This window comes from Perca fluviatilis, chromosome 12 (genome assembly GCF_010015445.1).
Source record: "Perca fluviatilis chromosome 12, GENO_Pfluv_1.0, whole genome shotgun sequence".
Lineage (NCBI taxonomy): Eukaryota > Metazoa > Chordata > Actinopteri > Perciformes > Percidae > Perca > Perca fluviatilis.
Window position 1 is genome coordinate 4,503,978 of NC_053123.1, and position 22,092 is coordinate 4,526,069.

General features: G+C 42.3%; 2 protein-coding genes across 3 annotated transcripts in view; both read left to right on the plus strand.

Moving 5' to 3' along the window:
* The window catches only part of hecw2a (HECT, C2 and WW domain containing E3 ubiquitin protein ligase 2a), a 62,071-nt gene extending 53,724 nt beyond the window's left edge, over nucleotides 1-8,347 (plus strand). For both annotated transcript variants that reach the window (XM_039818640.1, XM_039818641.1), the window contains exons 28-31: nucleotides 605-719; nucleotides 2,075-2,160; nucleotides 3,537-3,649; nucleotides 5,133-8,347. In XM_039818640.1, coding sequence (XP_039674574.1) covers nucleotides 605-719; nucleotides 2,075-2,160; nucleotides 3,537-3,649; nucleotides 5,133-5,244 — 426 coding nt within the window. In that variant the 3' untranslated portion in view covers nucleotides 5,245-8,347. The remainder of the gene's footprint in view (nucleotides 1-604; nucleotides 720-2,074; nucleotides 2,161-3,536; nucleotides 3,650-5,132) is intronic.
* A 1,341-nt stretch (nucleotides 8,348-9,688) lies between these two features.
* Nucleotides 9,689-22,034, plus strand: stk17b (serine/threonine kinase 17b (apoptosis-inducing)). The gene is made up of 7 exons (XM_039818643.1): nucleotides 9,689-10,287; nucleotides 14,457-14,669; nucleotides 15,677-15,815; nucleotides 16,584-16,710; nucleotides 17,200-17,248; nucleotides 17,657-17,836; nucleotides 18,631-22,034. Exons 1-7 carry the CDS (start codon nucleotides 10,166-10,168, stop codon nucleotides 18,863-18,865), a joined length of 1,065 nt encoding a protein of 354 aa, XP_039674577.1. The 5' UTR covers nucleotides 9,689-10,165; the 3' UTR covers nucleotides 18,866-22,034.
* The last annotated feature ends 58 nt before the right edge of the window (nucleotides 22,035-22,092 follow it).

The following is a 22,092-nucleotide window of genomic DNA, read 5'->3' on the forward strand; positions in this document are numbered from 1 at the left end:
TTCCCACAATACAGTTTATCCTACTGCCATCTGTGTAGGGCTGCAAATAACGATTATATCCATTGTTGATGAATCTGTGGATTATTTCCTCAATTAATCCATTAGTTGTTTGGTCTATAAAATGTCAGAAAAGGGTGAAAAATGTGGATCAGTGTTCCACAAAGCCCAAGAAGACGTCCTCAGATGTCTTGATTTGTCCACAACTCAAAGATATTCACTTTACTGTCACAGAGGAGAGAAGAAACCAGAAAATATTCACATCTAAGCTGAAATCAGAGAATTTTTACCTTTTTTTTTTTTTTTTTTTTTTTAAATGACTCAAACCGATTAATCAATTATCAAAATAGTTTGCGCTTGATTTAAAAGTTGACGACTAATCGATTGATAGATTCATCTTTGCAGCTCTACATTTGGGTCACTTTGTATCTCCACAGTAAGGATCTACTGTAGCTCTCTTGTCTGAATGCTCTGAAATTCCTCAAACTATCTGATCTATGTGGGGAAGACTGTGATAAATAAATAGGCTGTACCATACAGTATGGATACAATTTGTTCGTGTGTATGTGTGTGTGTGTGTGTTTGTGTGTGTGTGTGTGTGTGTTAGGTGGTGGATGTGCGACTGGTATCAGTGTTTGATGCCAGGGAGCTGGAGCTGGTGATTGCAGGCACTGCGGAGATCGACCTGGCTGACTGGAGAAACAACACCGAGTACAGAGGAGGTATGTAAAGCTGGAGGGAAGCACTGAGGCAACAGAGCAGAGATGTAGATGAAAGCATTCACGGCACACTGACAGCAAGGTGAGAAAACTTGCCAAGTCAGCGCTGGCTCATTTCCAAGTGACATATTTATCCAACGACTTGGAAGCTGCAACCACTAACCCTCTGTTTTGAGCAGTGGGGGATTAGATATGTAGATGCCTTGCATAAGGGCCTAGCGGTAAGTTATCGCTACAGTGTGTAAAAGTATGAGGAGCCAGAACCCAGAAATCTGACCCTGGCCACTAGGAAGATGTAAGAAAAAATGAAATGACAAAACCAACTTTACATTGGCTAAAACAGCTACACCCAATGTCCACGCATAATAAGGTCCATCACAACTGGGATCCCCTGCCATTCCAGCTAATGTGCCAATGTCCACTGGATGCAGGAGCATGTGTTACGACCGGCTCACAGGCCACAACAAAAAGAGAGGGAGATGCACAGCAAGCGTAGTATTAGCAAACTGCCATTTATTAAATAAAAGTGCAAACAGAAAGGTGAGGTAGGTAGGTAGATAGATAGATAGATAGATAGATAGATAGATAGATAGATAGATAGATAGATAGATAGATAACTTACTACAACATATCTACAACATGTAGTCCTAAATGTAGCATAAGTGAATTTTTGATGTTTCTCATGACGATCAGTGACAAAGATGTCAAACATTTCGTATTATTTTTACGTTAATTTCACAAAGTGTTCAAACTAGCTACCTGGATTTTAAAATTGAAATCAATTCATTTGAATCTGATTTCTGTTACTTAATCTAAAAAGGTAAATTATATATTACTCCCTGCCATCGTTGCTGTAATTATGTGTACCTACTTACTATACAATAAATAGTGATTATTGAGTTTGAGAAATATTTTCATTACCGATTTATTGGGCTCGACTGTATATTACTGTATAATGAACACTTGAAACTTTGAGGAGTTGTTGCTATTTCATTATTGTAATACATATCGTGTACAGTACGAGCATGCGAGCGCCAGTGTCCGAACCCTTTATAAGAGATCACATTAAAAGGCTTTTTGAGGGTCTGGCCAATACAGTTGAAAAGTGGCCAGCAGCAGGGAGACAAGAGAAGTCCAACGGACAATCGGCCATGACTCAGTGGGAGGCTCTTTTAATAGAGGAATCGACTGAGACGGACCGAACAGCTCCGGCCATTAAACATTAAACAGCAGAGCCCATTCAAAGATCACACAGGGGAAATAGTGAGGTGGAAGGAGGAGCAGAGGGAGGACCAGGTTACAGAGGCCTTGTTTGTTATTCATCTGACTCATCATCGTCATCCTCAATCTCCCTTCAGGTTACCATGACAACCACATAGTGATTCGCTGGTTCTGGGCCGCTGTGGAGAGGTTCAACAATGAGCAGAGGCTGAGACTACTGCAGGTACAGCATGGGGGGGGGGACCGCATGCACACAGGCTGCCCTCATGTGGAGGCTGGGTGCAGTGCAGGCGCCACACATCACAGACCAGGCTGTTCTCATGAACCATTTGTACATATAGCGCCGAAAAGTAAAGCACTGTAGTTTGCACGTATTCCACGTATGTATCGCTGTATGCACCGCGTTGACAGCTGCCGTAAAATGAACGCTCAGGTCCGCGTAGGGAGGAGGTTGGGGAGGACAGGCGGGTCCTAAAACACAGAGTTTGCTTCCCAGCAAAACCCACTCAGCCAGGAAATGCGTGTTCGTGTCCCGGGAGTGTTTTAATCCAAACCACAGTCTTTTTTGCTTATCTTAACTAGAGTAAACTTGAACTGTCGTCGCCGCATGACGCTCACTTTTTGTCGGCTGAACTCAATTAGTAACGGCCCCTGAAACAACCGGCACCTCGCGGTGCTCTATAGTCGGCTCCCAGTCACCTTTTTCTTATCTAAATGTAACTGTAAAGACCGCTAAACTTATCATGTCATGTGACCAGTCGTCACCAGCCCAATTTTGTAGGATATTATACAAATTGTTGTGCATACGTTTTCGTAGGATATGATACAAACTCGAAGCCTGACAAGCCAGACCCACATCCAGATGTTGGGTCTGGGAACTCACCATTGGCAGGGCTCAATCCGAGGGGCGGGATAAACGGTTGTCTTTCAAATTCCCTCGCACGCAACAGGATAGCACTACAACCAACCAGAGCAACGCTGGTTGATAGATTCAACTTTTGCCGTATCTGGTCGGCAAAACTCTGAACACATCTTCCTTTTTTAAGAATGACTTCAGTGCCGTTCTTTGTTCTTTTCTCAAAGAAAAGCTGAACTCCAAGTCTTCCAGAGTCGTGGCCAAAGCCGATTCCAGAGACCGCTGTTCGCCAGCAGCAGCAGCCATCTTCTTTGTTTTCAAGTAGCAGGAAATTCACGCGGAACCGTCGCAACTCTACCGACTCTATGCACGATGTGATTGGCCTGACTAGAGTTTGGTTTTTCCAGCTTTCAAGCCAACGGAGAGTGCCTAGACCCCCCTGGCTGCAAATTATATTTGTTGCCGCTAGGGTGCGTCTACATTTCTAGGCTAACAAACCCGTTGATGAGAATGCGTTGCACAGATGTACTTTAGTGTATGATGGTGGTTTCACTTGTAGCTTGCTAATGTGTTTGAGGCTAGATTAAACAATTTCCATGCAAATGTTCTGTTTTCATTGAAGTTGGAAAATCCTCTGTTTAAAAGAGACTAGTTTAGATGAATATTGAATAGAACTAAAATGAGTCATTTACATCAATTTTGAGTGTGACTTTGTGTGACTTTTGTGGCCTTCTTTTCTCTAGTTTGTGACAGGCACCTCCAGTATTCCCTACGAGGGATTCGCCTCTCTACGCGGCAGCAATGGACCCCGCAGATTCTGTGTGGAGAAGTGGGGGAAAATCACCTCCTTACCCAGGTACGATGCCTAATGGGATGACCATGCAGCCTTTAGGGACTGCTCAGACATGATTAACTATGCAAAAGGTGGACGGTCCTGTATTTTTTTCCTTTTTGCTGAAGTGAGGTTTGGCCTTTCTTTTTCTTTTCTTACCCCACATTTATATTTTATATCGGCCTTCCTTGCTGGATTAAATTTTGATTATTACACAAGATTGAACAGTTATGACTGTGGCCTCAGTGTGCACAATAGAGTGTAAAGGTGTGTTTTGCAATATGCACAACTATCCTTTCTCTCACCCAGGGCTTTAGTATGTTTCCATTCAAACCAACTAACTTGCACGGCAGCTGGATTCCCGGAATGGTAGGATCACAAGACCACGCGGAAGTCCATCTTGTCAGGCTTCAGTTAATGCGTTTGAGGAGCTATGGGCATCTACGGGGGTGGTTAATGGTGCGTTCCAATTGAACTGGGAAAATTTGGAAATTGAAATTTCAACTGGAATGGCCCCCTGAAGTTGGATTTCCAATTCGGAAAGTCGGGAGAACCTCTTCAACCCCGACATCCCAATCTAACTTAAATACTCCAGGCATCAACAGTAAGCTGTATGAATATACTGCTTATAAGCTCTTCTGTCTAATGTTTGTACTACACACAGTACTGTCCATCTTGGACAGTACTGTGTGTAGTTTCATCTGTGGACATGTTGCTATGGTGTTTGAATGCGCAAAATACCACACACTGCTTTGTTATCAACTAGTATTGAGGCTGATATAAATATAAATGTGGGCTGAGGAAGGAAAATAAAAGGCCCATCCTCCCTTCAGCATAAGAATTAATACAATACCTTACATAGATTTAGACCCCCCCTTCCCATTGCAATAATTTGTCTACTACAACAACAACAGAGCCCTGCTGGCATAAAGGTGCAGGGGATCCATTTAAACCATTTTTCTTTTGAAAAATATATTATTTATTAAAAATGATATTATATTATATTTTTTAATACATCCATCTGATAATAGTTTTGATGTGTGTCTCGCTCTCTTCCTTTCTCTCTCTCTCCCTCTCCTTCCTTTTCTCTGTCTCTCTTTCTCTCCATCTCTCCCTCATTTTCCCTTTCTCTCTCTCCGTCTCTCTCTCCCTCTCCCTGTCTCTCTTTCTCTCCATCTCTCTCCCTCATTTTCCCTTTCTCTCTCTCCCTCTCCCTGTCTCTCTTTCTCTCTCTCTCTCCCTGTCTCTCTCTCTCTCTCTCTCTCTGTAGCTTTGCTTACATCCAACACCTCCATTATCATCATCAGTCAAACTGAACACATAGTTAACCTTTAATCCTAATGGATTGTGTCAGTTTACCCACTGACGTGTGTGTGTGTGTGTGTGTGTGTGTGTGTGTGTGTGTGTGTGTGTGTGTGTGTGTGTGTGTGTGTGTGTGTGTGTGTGTGTGTGTGTGTGTGTGTGTGTGTGTGTGTGTGTGTGTGTCTCTGCCTCTGTCTCTCCATAGGGCTCACACTTGCTTTAACCGTCTGGACCTTCCACCGTACCCCTCCTTCTCCATGCTGTACGAGAAGCTGGTCACCGCCGTAGAAGAAACCAGCACGTTCGGTTTGGAGTAGCCTCAAAACGGCCAGGTTTAACTTGGGAGACAGAACCATCTGGAAATCCACCTTTCTCACTTAAGAGAGACATGGAAAATAACTAATATCCTCAAATGGCAACTAACAACCCCCCCCCCCCTCTCCACCCACCCCCTAACAACTCTGCTGTTTTTTTCGACTGGCTTTTCAGTCACTCAGCGCTCAGCCTTCGTTCCGATTCTCTGCCTTTCTGTCACATGTCTACTAGAGGTCAGTCGAGTAAACATCTTCTTGAAGAAAGGTGGAGAATCGGAGTATGGCTTGGAAAGCTGTACAGTACCATATATTGTTTTCATGGTTACCTTTGCTCATTGAGCCACATGTGTGCTTATTTCTTCAGTTATGGCCTTTGTGTACTGGCTTTCTAGCATCTCCCCCTCCCACTCCTCCTCCTCCAACCTGCACCTCAGAGACAGCTACTCAAAAACCACAAAGTCCCCCCTCCTCCCTCTCTGGACCTCTAAACTGTGTCCTTTCTGCACTGGGGCTGCAACGTTATGAACTATAATACATACACACACACACACCAATCACCTTCGCATAAAACACACACAAACATGACACATTTTGTTTTTATTGATGGTGCAAACCAGTGTTTCCCCCAAGATTTTTTTTTATCAGCATGGAAAGATGTGACATTTTAGACTTAGAAACTGGATGTTGGCTGGTCCTCCTTGTCTGTCTGAGAGCAGGGGATACACTAGTGTGCACACACACACACACACACACTCACAGATAAACATACACAAATGCATAAAACCAGTTGTTCTAAGACTGAAAATACACTTGTTTTCACAGTCGTGTTTCCTGAAAAAGCTGGACAATGAATCACAACTCATCAGTGACACTTACGGACCCATCGTGATAATGATGGCAGGTTCTGGTCAGGACTGTTACCTTCAATATTGCGACATCAGAGCTCTTACATGGGCACGAAAGGTAAAGACATATCTGAGACATGCAGCCCTGTTTCTGCATACACTCAACAAGGTATCCAGTATCACAAACACACACAATATTATAACATTAGCCTTGATGCTGTGGGTGCACTTTCTTACAGTGTAACAGATGCACTCACTCCACTAATACAGATCGATTTACAGACACATTTCAGTCAGATGGATGTGCAGGGTCCCTTTCTTCCAAACTGTTCCACACATTAATCATGGGCAATAGATGCACTTTCTCACACAGACAGATGACGTCAGCTTATAAGTATGACCCACAAGGTCCTTTATCACTGATGTAATCCTCTTTCCATCCTATGAAAGTGATGAATGTACCAAATAAGTGACTGAATGTATGGACCTCAAGTAACTCTGTCCGTGGGCCCTGAAGAAGATTCCAGGGAAACACAAAGTGGAGAGTTGGAGGTGGAGGGAAAAGAAATCAAACGTGACACGGTTGCTTGAGGAACGAGGACGTGCTTCACTCGATGTTGGCACCGGATTAGGCCTTGTAAGCTGAAAGACACTGGCCTGGTGTCACCCAGATACCTGGTCAGGGAGCAGTGTTGGGATCTCTTTAGTGCCTCTTGGGTTCCCCTGACCATAAAGTGAAATTTCATAAGGGAAGTGATTTTATTTCCTTGTAAAAAAGATGGCAGTTTAAATTCCCCAGACAGATATCAACACAAGGGGGCAGTAAGGTGTGCTGTCATTACTCTGGCACCTTCAAAGCAAAGAGCCAGGGATGTCCTTGTTTGTGAATGACCTGACCAGGTGTGATGAAGATGATGTTGTCAGGAACAAGCAGCAGCCTTTAGTGCTGTATGGATATTATACTTTAGAACGTTTGGCATACAAGTCCATGCCAGGCAATAGTTCTGTCTATAAAGCATGTGATAAAACATTTCTCTAACTCTTAAGCGCACGACCCAAACCCTGAGGACCCTTTCACTCAGTCTCTCACACACTTTCTTACATGCACACGAAAACACACACATACTCGTTTTCTATGGGGTGCATGCACGATTACACCTACTGTACAGAGTCCTGTTGGAGCTACACCACAGGGGCTGGAATAGTGCTAGTGAGCCCCACATGTGATGCCGAGATGTGGAGGCAGACTTTCATATCCCAGCCCCCCCTCTCCCAGTCCAATACTGCATGCGGGATCCTCCCGGTCAGCTCTGTGAGCTGTGCTGGAGCAGAAACCCCCCTAGATGGCGTTGTGTTATAGCTCGATATTGCATGCTGAAATAGTGCAACACACTGTCCTTACTAGCTTTTTTTGCATGAGGATATTGCTATCCATTCAGAAAAAGGTGTGAGGGAGACAATTAGGTTGCGTGACTTTGGTTGTGGCGCTCACTTGAGGCATGCGGCCTTATGCTTACCTGGCACTGTCATACCTTGAGTGTTAAGCTCATGGGAACAAGGTGTGGGAAATAGGTGCTTTAGTCACTTAGTTTTAGCTCTGGGAATGGACAATGTGCGAATGCAATAGTTTGTTTTCTCTATGACAGTGTAATGGCGAGTATCTCGGCAGCATGTTTAAAAAAATGTTACTTTCACATGTGCGTGTCTGCCTATCTTAGTAATAGGTCGATGGTTATGGTTCATTGCTCATGAATCAATAGGGCTGTTTTGATTTTGTGAAACGTGAGAGCACATGTGCGTGTACCATGTGTGTGGTCCTGTTTGTCTCTTTGTATATAAATGTATATGTATGTCTGTCCTGTTGTGTGTGTATAAATATATATTTTGCACCGAATGTACCAAAGGTTTGGGGCTTGCAAAGTCAACCATTTAGGCCTGCTCTCGATTTCTGTCTAACAAACACATCCCACTTCTGGCTTCTGCCAAATCCTTACAGAGCATCACCTCATGTTTGCTTGAGGGGCAGATTTGTGGCATGGGCAACAACGCTTCACGTTAGGATATACAGTACAGTACAGTTTTAACGTTTTCCATTATGAGGCTTTTCTGCTGCAGAAGATTGGTAAGATTGAGTACTTGCTTCACATCCAAATAAAGACAGGCTCCAGTTTTCAGAATTCCACTCTATGCAAAGCTCCTGTATGTGTGTCTCCATTTCACCCCAATGATTGTAATAAAAGAGAACAAATGGAAAATTGTGATTAATGATACATGGCGATTATTTATCTTTTAAAAGAGTTTTGTAACAATTGAACGAGTACAATAACTAAATGTATTATCTTTATAGTACAAACTTGATCTGTTAGGAAATTAGAAAAACACTTCACCATCAGGTAACCACTACCTCTCCTTGACTGAATAATCCTCTCTTAAACCCAAAGTTGTCCAGACAGATATGTCCGTAAAAGGAATAAAATAAGGGCAATTAAATAAATAAAAATCTTAAAGACAATATGAAGAAAAGTATATTTTAAAAATATAAAATAAAACTATCCCTATACATTCTTCATACATTTGTAACTGCATGGAGCTATAAGGTGTTGCAGTATTTAGACCCTGAGGTGCCAGTGCCCTGCAGATGATTTGCCAGATGTTATTGAATTTACATGTGCTGATGTGATTAGACAAATGTATGTGGAAACTCACGTTAGAAATGACAAAAATAAAAACTAATGGTAAGCTAAAATCAAAACATACTAAGTAAGTTTGACTTTCTACATAAAATATGAGCTTTCTTGCCGATCTCATAATTTAGACTCATTTGAGGCAGTATATCTCATATTTTGGACGTGCTATCTCAAAATTATGACTTGTTTTTGTTTTGACACATTTTTAGATGGTAGTTAAAATGATGAGAAACTAACACTATGTCAAAAGTAAAATATAAGTCTTAAGTGTCGTGTGAGATTTAAAGCAAAACTTTGAATAATAAGTCAAACTTTGATTTAGTTAGTCATATTTATTACTTAGACGGTCAACGTTTCTATGTAGCTCCATTTTTTTATTTAATTTTTTATTACACAATATTTCAGAATACAAATCTTATGGCCAACATTTCTCACATTGATACAATTTGAAAAAAAAAAAAAAATTTTAATTCAAAAAAAAAAAAAAACAGATAGTCAATATTAAAAAAAAAAAAAAAAAAAAAAAAAAAAAAAAAAAAAAATAAGAAAAGAAATACAATGAAAATAGTAATTGTTTAATTTCAGTCTGGGGTCGGATTAAATTAAAGGTCTGATAAACACTCATAAAGATCGTATCACTCAATTATAATTAAATCGGTATTCACGTTTCAAATCTGCGTTTCCACGGATGGTGACGGCATGACCCGCCCTACTCTGCCTCTGATTGGCTTGGATTGGTTAGGTTTAAGCATTAAGGAGTTTGGTTTGGTTTGGTCAGGGTTAGGGTATGGATACCAGTGTAAGCCAATCAGAGGCAGAGTAGGGCGGGACATGCCTTCGACATCCTAGGAAAAGAAATATCAAAGATCCTCTGACCTCGTTTTTTTTCATTGCTTTTTTCAAACACAACAATAATGCGCATGCGCCAAGCCGTGACGTGTCGCGAAAGTGTCAAACCGAAGGATGTAAAAATGATCGAAAACACTCGAGATAAACTTACTAAGATATTTAGTAGTCGCCCACAGCGGCAGTTTGGATAACTTAACCCCTGGAGTCAGCCGTAGCTGTAAATGTGATAGACTAACCACTCCTCTTCAGTTGAGCAGAGGAAATAGGTTTAACTCACTTTTGGACCCGCGACATTGACCGTCGAGCTAACTTAGTTAGCGACAGTTGAGCTAACCGGACTCGGTGAAGTAGCCAAACTAAACAGTAGCTAGCATGGTACCGTTAACCGGCTTATTTAACATTGCCATGTAGTTAATGTGAAACTGGCAGTGTAAACGTTAGAATAGCCACTTGGTTAGTTTGGTCGTTCGTCTCTCATTTAGCTTTCAGCGCGGTGACGTTAACGTATCCAGCTGGCAAGCAGGACTGACCTACGGAGAGAAGATGTCTCGGAGGCGGCTGGACAGTCGCAGCGGGCTCGCAGCTGGTCTGCTCGGCGAAATTCAGACCCCAATCAGCACGGAGCCGATGGAAAGTGTGTATGAAATCACTGGAGAGCTTGGAAGGTGAGTCCAGCTTTATATGACTGTTGTCCCGGGACTATCAGGGTCCCTGAGGGAGGTTCGGAGGGTCTCCTCCGGGCAGAATGCTGTTTGCACGAATGTTAAAAGTTGTTCCGTTATGTACTAGTATGCTAGGCTTTCATAGGTATATCAGTTGTACAATTTGCATTTGAAATGGATCTGGATTGTTAATAGGAAGTCCAACTGGTATAGACATAAGCATTGCATTACAACATTCTGACAAGCTCATAACCACAGTATAGCTATATAGACCACAGTTTACAATTGTATAACATAAAGTTTGGCAACTATTGACTGACACTGCTTAGGAAAGCCTTATCAATACAACAGCAAGGAGAGCCTGAGACTGTCATACATTTCCATTTTCATTCAACTCAGTGGTAGTTTATGAAGTATTCTAATTTTGATAACTATTTATAATCGATACTTGTGCTAGTACCATACAATTTATGATTACAATGTTAGAAATGACAGTCCGTTTCTGTTAGGGGTGGGAGAAAAAATAGAAAATCGTATGTATCCTAATTTCTTTTGCGCCGATTTTTTAAATCAGTTCTTTTCCCCAGAATGGGTATTTTTTTATTTGTTTACCAATGATTCACCTAAATATTTTGTGTTTATACGGTACCGAAAATGCTGAAAATCCACGTTTTGTACTTCTTTACAAATGAAATCAATGTCAGACTGACTGACATGTGAACTGCATTCTTTTTAGAAAACAATCCGTTTTTAGAAATGTCTCATGATATACTGTCTCTAGAAGTGTATTATTCGACTTTTGTTTTTGTTCAAGAAGAAAAAGAAAATCCCAATACTCAATACTATCGAATCGAAATCCCTCTAGACTCGCAATAATGAAAATTGCAATACAAATCGAATCTGCACCCATGTATCGTGAAAGAATCCAATCAGGACATATCGTCCCGGGGCCCTGGTTTCTGTATTCTAGAAACCGAGTATTGAGACTAAACTGTGTCCCTAAACTAAGTTATACTGTTCGTACAGATTGAAGACAACTTTAAACATGAGAATAAACACGCAAATAACTGCCACATATCACATATATGGACAACAGAAGCATTTCATCTGACCAATTATAATAATATATTCAAGTCTGCATTGTCTGTAATTTCTGTATTTTCATACATGAATAGCACAGATCAAGTAATTGAAACTTTAACTGCATTTGGACTTTGGATTGTGCGCCTTAACCACTGTAAATACACAAGCCTCGCAGTGCCAGGGATGACCTGACTGATGGTGCTACAGTAGACCTTTGTCATGTGTTTGGCACTGTGTGTGAGCCATGGCAACAGCTGAGGGTGGATGATCATGCCCTAAGATCTCCTGAGGTGTGTTTAAAGTGATGTGTCATGCAAGCATGTACTGTATAATTCTGATTTCAAAACAGCGGTGGGGGGGAGGAAACGCGCACATGTGGAAACCAGACGTTAGAAAGAAGAAATGGTACAGGCCACTTCTGTTCACTTATGTGTGTGCAATTTGTCAAACCAGGAAGTTTTGAGGTGCAATATTTTTTTTAAGAACATGATAAGGGCAATTCTAGTTCTGCTTTTGTCCTTTTAAGGAATGTTTATTCTCAGCTTGGGTACAGCAAAGTCTTAAATTAATAAACAGTGACATTTTACAGTGGAACAATTCAGTTTCACCGCGTTTATGTATTTCTTTGTCAGGTTGAAACTTTCAGTGGTATTCATTGTCAATCTGTCAGTATTTCTTTTTGGAATTGGTTGTGCATTCATCAGTATTTTCTCTATTCCCATTGTATGGAATGACGTGTAATGTGAGAAGGGTAAAAGACAGTAACAGAAATAATTATAAAACCCAGTCTGCAGCTTTGTTTAAGCGCATTGTTTTGGTTTTACAGCCCGCAAGCACGTTCTTCTCAACCGTGTAGGCAGCCTGTGGTACGCAGCTGAATTAAAGCCCTGATAAAAATCTGTTACCTGCGCAGCATCAACCGTCAAAGTTAGTGACTAGCAGGTTAGAATAGCAAGCTATAGAGTTAATACATGTTTGGTGTAGACCACGTGGTGGCTGTGTATCTGTTTGGGCTGCACAATATATTTTTTTTTATCGTCATCGCAATATCAACTGGTGCAACATACACATCGGGAAAGGCTGCGACACATTGCCGATGACACTGTTATTTGAAAGAAAATGTCAGTAGAAAACTGCACTTTATAATGTAATTTAGTAGTGCCTTTTTATATTCAATTCAATGTTCAGTTTGTTCAATACAAGAATGTTGAAAATTATTTATTTTCATTTATTTTAAATTCAGCAAGCACTTTTTGTATCAAAGCAGAATACTGAAAGCAGCAGAAATGCAGAACTGAGTACACCACAAGCCAAAAGTTGATAAATGCAATCCACCAAAGGGCAGTCGACCAACTGTATGTACATGAAGATGAGTTTACCTTTTCATGAGGAGTGCAAGTTAGGCTATATATTGTACAATAGCAACAAGTTTAGTCAAGAGAAAATACCCCTGATGACCTCATCGGTGCTTAGAGTCCCAGGACTTTACTGAAGTGTAATACTGAACTTCTGGAATGCGGCTTTTATAACCGTATACTACTACTGTATCATTAAAAGTCAAGGACAATGACAAATGGCCATCACGTGTCTTAAATTGCTCATTTAGTGTGATAAGAGTCCAACATTTCTTCAGCTTAGTTCATAAATGGTTGCCAGATACTACAGGAAAGCAGGACTATTTAACATGGCATGGAGTATCACTGCTGTGCTATCAACTTTGAAAATGTTGTGTATGAAACGCTAAAACTGCATGAAAACATGACTTGCAAAAGGAGAAATAGCATAGTTTAGCACCATTGTTCTATCAAAGTCCTTCTGGGTCTGAAACCTTCAGTCACTGCCCTTGGGTTTGTGTGTTGCAGTTATTTTTGGATTGAAATAGCTTTTCCACGGCCATGGGGAGAAGTGGTTCCACTAATGGCATAAAATAGTGTATCCGCTAAATGCCAAATGTTTGTTTAGTTAGAGGAAGGAAAGTCTACTTTTCTCTCCAACGAATATTATCATTATGCGTCATGAATACCAAATAAGCACAGCATGTTGTTGATGATTCGGTATTGTTGGATTGTTGCTTTTCAGGTTGCTCAGCCGTGATGAATTCTTTCCCCTCACATCTAGAAGCAGATAGACACTTGTATCTTCCCAGTCTTGAGTAACGTCAACAATTGCCCCAATGATCATGACATGGAATTAGATAACACACAGGTGTTATCTAATGCAAATAGGACCATTGTCCCAATGCTGCAATCATTTACAACTAGCCATATGTCATTAAGCCTGAGAATATATCCAGTATATATTCATTAATATCATGTATGGTTTTCTTTTAAAAGTGTTGTGGAAACATGTCGTGGTGTAAGTTACCATTCTAAAGAGATACAATTCAGTAAATACTGAACATCATTTTCACCAAACTGCCTTTTAGCTTTCCTCATTACCATCCACTGTAATGTGAGGGACACATGTGGGGCGGCTGTGGCTAAGTGGTAGAGAGGTTGCCCGCCAATTGGAAGGTTGGTGGTTCGATCCCTGGCCCTGCAGTTCCATGCCGAAGTGTCCTTGGGCAAGACACTGAGCCCCGAGTTGCCGATGATGATACATCGGAGTGTAAATGTGTGTGTGAGTGTTTCTCTGATGCCTCGGCCACAGTGTATGAATCTGTGTGAATGGTTCCTGTACTATGTTAAAAGCGCTCTGAGTAGTCGTTAAGACTAGAAAAGCACTATATAAAAACAGTCCATTTACAGTCCATGGACAAGTTGGCCTGTGATTTCCCACCCTTAACATGTATTGTGATCCATATTGAAATGGGACTTTTTCTTAAATTCCATACCTTTACCTGATGTGTAAGACATTAGAAATCAACCATACCTTTACCTGATGTGTAAGACATTAGAAATCAACCATACCTTTACCTGATGTGTAAGACATTAGAAATCAAAGCCCTGTAACTTCACTAACAAACGATCTTTTAATGGATGAGTAGTTTTTAGTCAAAGCACAGTGTGTGCCCTCCAAGGCAAACTTGAGATATCGAGCTAAATTAAAATGAATATGACCTAAACCGTATGCTTCTTTCTGCTTCCTAGGGGGAAGTTTGCGGTGGTCAAGCGCTGTGTGGAGAAGGCCACGGGGAAAGTGTTTGCTGCCAAGTTCCTACGGAAGAGGAGGCGAGGCCGTGACTGCCGGGCCGAAGTGATCCACGAGATGGCCGTCCTGGAGGCGGCCCGTAACAACGCCCGAGTGGTCAACCTGCACGCGGCTTACGAGACCGATCACGACATTGTCCTACTGCTGGAATAGTGAGTTCCCAACAAACACCAGTAGCATATTCTTTTACCTTTTTTTTCCATTTAATAATGGTGGCACATCATATTTAGCAATCTCTGAACCTGTCTTAACACCAGGCTAAATGACTCTTCCACAAACAAGTAAAAACAGGCACAGACAACCGTGTGATCCTGTTGAAGGGCAAAGTCCTGTTAGTCCAATCTTAAAACTCGCTGCTTCTTCATGGAATGCTCATTCTCCCTAACAGGTTTGTCAGGATAGCTAAATTACCGTACAGCTCAGAGCTGAAACTCCTGAATGAACACGGTCTTAGGTATCACGTTCTTCTGACCTCTTCACCTTTCACGTTCAATCGTGTTTTCAAATGAACCGTCCTTCCCTGCCTGACATTCATCTTGTTTCTGTGTACCATCAAAACAGGAACTAGCCTAGATGTCAGGCCCGCAGTAGAAAGAAGAATACACAGGGGTTGTCTTGAGTGAATCGCTATGATTATCCAACCACACCTCTATTACGTGTTGTTGTTGTTGGAGACATGTTAATCCCTTCCCCGAGAGCAAGGACAGCACTTAGTTGATCTAAGACGGTCTGGACAGCTCCAAAAGGGCTAAGGAAAATAACAAATTAGAAACCTGAATAATTTGAAATGTTGTAAAATCAGGCTTTGGCTGACACTCTTACCTGCAGTGCTTTACAGTGAGTAAGCAGGATTGAGGTTGCTTTTTTTTGCTAATTGCCATTTTTGCCAGGACATGTAGGATCAAACCAGTGGCCCTCTGGCGATGGGTTGGCCACCGAAACCACGAGGCAATACAGTATATTTCCGTTCCTCTTGTTGAAAGTGCATCACATACAAAACTGCATTTAAATGTCATAAAGGCCGCCTGGTATTTTACTCTTCCTTGGACATTTCAGTAGATGAGCCGTCGATGCAGTCTCTTTTTTTTTTTTTTTTTTTTTTTTTTTTCTCTCTTGTGTGTGTACCTGTGTATTAACAGTGTGTTTTCTCCGTGCCCAGTGCGGCCGGTGGAGAGATATTTGACCACTGCGTGTCTGAGGAGCTGCTGCCAGAGGCCCAGATCACTCGTCTGATCAGGCAAACACTGGAGGGAGTCCACCATCTCCACCAGAGCAGCCTGGTGCACTTAGACCTCAAGGTCTGTACACACACACACACACACATGCACACACGCAGTCACATGCATGAGTGTAGCTGGAGTCGAGGGAATCTATTTTTACACGTTCACTCGCTTCACCGCAAACTGCCCACTTAAGTGCTTGGCTGTGGGTTCCCTTTTAATTTTTTTTTTAAGTTGTGGACTCAAAACCCCAATTTCCTATTTTCATGACACAGTCAAGCCCAGGAGTAGGATTCTAGTTGGTAAAAGAACCCTTTGGCCAGGGTAAAGTGGAAAAGCTCAACAGCACAGTGTAAAAACACACACAATTTAAGATTTTTACACTTTTAACAAAAGGCTGTGAAATGAGGGCTTTGTTACCGGGCGTTTCGGATGGATCCCCATGTCCCCAGAATGTTACATTCCACTGTGTGGTATTTCAACATACACCAAATAAACACCAAATAAACGTGTGTCTGTGTGTTTTGGTGTACACAAAAGGAGCTCGTGCTGCTGTACTGTATGTACAGTAACTTCTCTTGTAGAGAATGTTGCAATAGTTTAACTACAGCAATGTTTAAACAGTGTCATGTGGTCAGGGTATTTTTCAGCACACAAATCATCATTTTACAGAAAGGTAAACACCTCTCCCTTGGAGGGCAAAGATTATTATTATTATTATTGACTAAGTATTCAAAGAGAACCTGACTCGTGTTGTGTAATAAGTTTTTGAAGTAGGTACTTCTGCTCTCGGCACGATGTTCAGCCCGTGTTCAGCCCGTGTTTCCGCTTTTGCTTCTTTCTCAGCCGCAGAATATTCTCCTGACCAGCCTGTGTCCTCCAGGAGACATCAAGATCGTGGACTTTGGCCTGGCACGCAGACTGGGCGCGGTTGGAGAGCTCCGAGAGATTCTTGGCACGCCTGAATATGTGGGTAAGGTGGTGTTCATGAAACGCGCTTTGATTACTCCAAAACATCCAACGGTGAGACGCCGTCACCAGCATACCCACATTCAGTCCAGAAACCTCCTCCTGAGTCCAACCGCTCTTGTGTAATGCTAATAGAAATGCCTTTGTAGGTCGTTTATGGTTATTGAGAAATCCTTAGCGTTAGGCTGTTATTATTATTATTATTATTAGCATGATCTTATGCTCATGGACAGAGGCACCGTCTTTCAATGCAACCCTGCTGTCCCACAGTTTTAGTCCAGCCTTCCCATGTTTTGTACCTTCTCCCTGAAACAGATAAGTGGATGACTCAACACAACAATAACCGAGCCCCAAACAGAAATGCAAAAAGTCAGCAGTGGTGAAATTCAGCAGCGGTGCGGTGTGAAAGGCTGCAGCAGGAAATTACACGAGGGCATTCTTGCAATATCGAATGACAACTGACTTTTTTTCTCTCATGTCTCTCTTCACTCAGCTCCTGAGATCCTGAATTATGAGCCAATCACGACAGCCACTGACCTATGGTGAGTCCGATCTGGCGAAACTGGCAGCGACGGAAAATGTGTCGCTTCTATCATCTCAACTCTAAACTAAATCCTTTGTAAATGAAAATGAAGGGGATCCGTTGCGAAGCCACGAAACAACTAAGTAGCTCCTGCTAAAGCTAATAGCTGTTTACAGTTTGGGTAATCGTTTAAATGGTCCCCTTTGTTCTGACTTTTGTAGTGGTCAAAATTATGGAAATGGGATTTAGTTTTCACAGAATGATTGACTAAATAAGCCAGCCTGCGGTGCTCAGCCCATTCAGCTCGTGTGTGTGTGTGTGTGTGTGTGTGTGTGTGTGTGTGTGTGTGTGTGTGTGTGTGTGTGTGTGTGTGTGTGTGTGTGTGTGTGTGTGTGTGTGTGTGTGTGTGTGTGTGTGTGTTCCTCAGGAGCGTGGGTGTTATAGCCTACATGCTGGTGACGGGCGAGTCTCCGTTTGTCGGGGACGACAAGCAGGAGACGTATCTGAACGTGTCCCAGGTCAACGTGGACTACAGCAGGGAGGCCTTCTCCAGGGTGTCTGAGCTGGCTGTGGACTTCATCCGCAAGCTGCTGGTCAAGACCCCCGAGTGAGTAGACACACCTCCGACTCCATTCAGCCAAGGACAGAAGCGCGCTCAAGTGATTATTTTTATTTTCGAACGAAATCCAAATGGAAGGTTAGCACGGAGCCGGTCCAGAGGAGTTTCCACGAGATGGCACCAACAGTCTGCTCGGATTCACACGGCTGCACACTGCACAGCCGAGAGCAAATACAGCTCTTCTATTTCCCCACGCAGATGTCAAAACATGTAGCTGTAGCAAGTGTGATAGGATGAACTAGGGGGAATACACCGCAGTCCTAACTCTGACTTCTCTGTCGTCATATTAAGTTATTCCCTTTTTTAATGAGATTTTAGGGCGTTATCTATATAGGAGTAAGTCTGGTCACCTTGGGCTCTAGGAACATTTCCTGCTGTTTTATAGACTAAATAATTCATGGAATAATCCCCAAAATAACCTGCATGTGAATTAGAGTTGGAATCTTTTTGAAATATGGACTAGTGCAATATCCATGAAGTAGTGTGGTGCTGCAGAGACGTCCCGGCCTAGAAATCCTTCCCTACAGACAAAATCACACTATAATCATTTTCATTTGTTTTTTATTTTAATAATTTTCAATGAGAATGATACCAAAAGGATCATTCCCTCCAATATGAAATGATATGAATCATATCGCAATTGCAATATCAGCCAAAATAATCGCAATTAAGATATGTTCCTCATATGGTGCAGCCCTACTGCTAATCATGAATGCTAGTGTTTGTTAGCAGCAGAGTGGGAGTGGGAGTGGGAGTGTTTTAACGCTGTGCTCGGCCCACAGGGACCGGCCCAGCGCTGCGGAGTGCATGAGCCACCCCTGGCTGTGGCAGCTGTGCCTCAGCCCCGACCACACCACCGCCACCCGCACCGTCCGCGACAGGAGCTGCGGCACCAAGTGGGCAGCGCCCCCCGAGGACCCCGAAGACAAGGAGAACTTCCTGGACTCGCCCCACTCTCACGCAAAAAGGTTTCGCTTCGACGAGGAAAGGCCCGCTGCTGGAGACGGTGACTTTTGAAAACGTTTAAAAAATACAAAAAAAACAGGGCAGGGCAGGGGATGCTCACTCCTTCCTGTGAGCTTTTAAATTCTTTTAAGCCTCCAGAAAACCAGCAGTCCACTGTCACCACTCAAAAGTACTTAGGTTGTGTTTATATTTCACTAATTTTTCAAAATTCCAAGATCGACCATCCAGACCAAAGATAACCAGCTAAAATGTTGAGATCTTTCCGTGATCCAGCGCTGTTAAGAAGTGTGGAAATTGTACAGTATGTCTTAATGAATGCAGTGTGTTTAACCTGAAGTGTTCAATACCTTTCATTGTTCAAACCTCTGGTATTTTCAGAGCCCACTCTGTGTTGGGGCATCGTTGATCCTGTACTGATGAGGGCTAGTGTGGAGTATTTCTGGGGAAATCTATGCAATGCTTCTCTTGTACATTTTAAATCTATTTTCCTAAAACCTTAAAGAAGTTAGCAGCGCTCCGCCTTAAGCTCGGAAGTTAAGTGTTCTTATGCTTCAGCGGAAACGTGTGAGTGTGAGAATCGAGATAAGAGGAAGTGTGATAAATGTCCTCATTTGCATGCAGAAGAGACCGAGGGACAGCTGGACAGCTGCGTCACGGGGAAACGCTTTGACTCCGATTATGTTCTCGGCGCGTGGGTACCTGTCATTCAGTCACCATTTCATGGAAAATTCATAAAACATGGCTGCTGCCTATGCCTCAGCTCTATCTCTTACTACCTGCAACATGGCTGGATTTCACATCCAAGCTGCACGTGGCCATGAAAACACCCAGCAGAGAGGCTGACTTACACACAAGCCTGAAACATTCCTTATATGTTTGTCTCCATGTCTGCAATAGCACCAGGGTTTCTATTTAGCTCAGGATTTTATAAAACTCATTTTATTAATTCCAACCTTAGCGTAGTCCCCTTCCGAACAATTCTACTTCTCCCACATTTATTATGAATTTTTTCAATGCCAACATGAGCAACAAATCCCGGTATTTTCCGGCATTCTCGTAAGATAGAAACTTAAAACTGTACACCGGCTGAAAAAAAAATAACAAAAAACACAACCCAAGTTGACTCATGCAGTTTTTCACATGCCACACCTACGCTTACTCAAATGATTTCCTCACCGAGCTGCAAGTTCCTCTTCTGTTGGCCGGAAAAAGAGAAACACAACTTTAGCACTTACTTCATCATCCCGCTTGTTGAACCGCTAAGCAAAAAAGGGGGGGGGGGGAGCTGTTGATGAAAGTGTGTCTGTGTGCTTGTTCCTGAGAGGTGGCCTCTCCAAAGCCATTCAGTGTCCTTTCTCTAAACGCTCCTCCAGTCCTGTTGGCTCAGGGTGCCCAAACTTATATTCCTGTTCTCATCTCAGGGCATGCTGCTCTCTGCTCACTTTGTATTGTATTCCTAATGTTATTCTTAAAGGCCTATTATTATTATTATTATTATTATTATTATTATTTATGTGCTGGACTTATACTTTATATTTTTATGTAAATAATGTGCTCATGTGTCTTATTATAAGGAAGTGTTGATGACGGTGGGAGAGGATGATACCGGTGTTATGTAAACCAGCTGGTGTGGTTCTATGAAATGGGAAGGTCTGACTGCAGCGGATCGGGAAGATGAAAGCAAAGAGCAGTTTGTCGATGGTACCGGGAAGTAGAGCCAGAGAGGAGTCCGATGATTTCGGGTCAGCAGGCAGACGATGAAATACTACTCCGCAAAATGTGGAGTAGTATTTCAGTCTCAGTCTCGACCTGTCAGTCTCGAAAGAAGTGTTTAAAGGAAAATGTCGAACTAGTCCTTTTTTAAGTTGAGCGTTAAGATATGTAAGGCTTTTTGGGTGATGAGAAAGTAGAAATGATGATTTTTTTTATTTAAATTTTTTTTTGGTGTGGTTTTGAAAAAGAGACGGATGTTTGTCCCGAGAAGCGAGCCACTGTATAATATGAAATACGAGGTGCTATTGATTCACAGGATCTGCCATCTTTTGTTCGCTTGAATGAGTTTAAAAAAAAACAACCCTTCTAAAGTGCAGAACTGGCAACTCTGATTGCTCTTAATCTCCAGTGAAACATTCCGCTTTTTGTTCTGAGGTGCCAAACCCGAATAAGACCACATTGTGTTGTTTGTTGTTGTCACCAGCTGGTACAATGGCCTTTGTGTGGGAGATGGGCGTCTCCAGCCACGGCCATGCTGTCATACTTAGAAAAACTGGAACACCACGCTGGAAACACTTTTCATCTCAACGAGTGATTTCATCTCGCCGAGTTAGCACATTCTACTTGAGCTTGTTGTAAGATGTTTGTTTTTTTGTTTTTCTTCTAAACAGCAGGAAAGTATAGCCAGAGAAGTCCCAGCATCTGTTTTGCTACTGTATAAGGAAATAAGCTTGAATCTCAAGAGTAAAGTACGTTCCAGTCGGTCTACTCTGCTTTTTCTAATACCTCTCCAAACAGGTGGCGGTGTCTTGAAATAATCTCAAATTCAGGCTGAGATGATGGGACTTGGCTCAGTTGTACAGAAACGAGTAAAGCTTTCCTGTTGCGTCTCTGAAAAGGCGATTTTAGGACTTGACGAGCAGCGTGATCTTGAGAGCACATTGGACTTGTTTTGCAGTGCAGTGATGTCAGGGATCTCACTTTGCAGGATGACGGAACGCTCGAATGGGTCGGACAGAGTGGCTCCTGTTAGCTGGCACTGTCTGTCCGCCACTCGAATATGACTTGTGCTGTGGTGTTGATTTCGTTATTTTCATCAGCTAGTCACTCATAGCATTGGGTGCGTGTGTGTGTGCGTGCGTGCGTGTGTGTGTGTGTGTGTTTTCATTGTCTGAGCAGTGCTCAGCTGGCAGTCAGGTCGTCATCCTCACAAGGTGGAGCACCACTGATGTCACCCAACATTCCTGTTAGTTCTGTGTGAGCGCAGTGAGACTGAAGGATACTGTAGGTTACAGTCAAACCAGCCACAAGCAAATAAATGTTCCAGAGATGTATGTTTATATTGCATTTTATATTGTTTTTTTGTTTTTTTTAATGTATGAGCACACTGATTGCATCTGAAAGGACAAAAAAAGACATAATCCTTATCTTATTCTGATCAACTGCAGGCTAATATGTAGGCATCACAAAGCAAACTGAAAAAGCTCATTAAAGGTTGTAGAAAATACGTGTCCGAGTATTGCGTGTCTTTATTTGTTGCCTTGAGTCGATCCAGCGTAGGTCAG

Coding starts and splice junctions, on each gene's coding strand:
- stk17b (XM_039818643.1), top strand. CDS start 10,166: ATGTCTCGGAGGCGGCTGGACAGTCGCAGCGGGCTCGCAGCTGGTCTG. Junction 14,670..15,676: donor ATTGTCCTACTGCTGGAATA/GTGAGTTCCCAA, acceptor CTCCGTGCCCAG/TGCGGCCGGTGGAGAGATAT. Junction 17,837..18,630: donor CTGCTGGTCAAGACCCCCGA/GTGAGTAGACAC, acceptor CTCGGCCCACAG/GGACCGGCCCAGCGCTGCGG.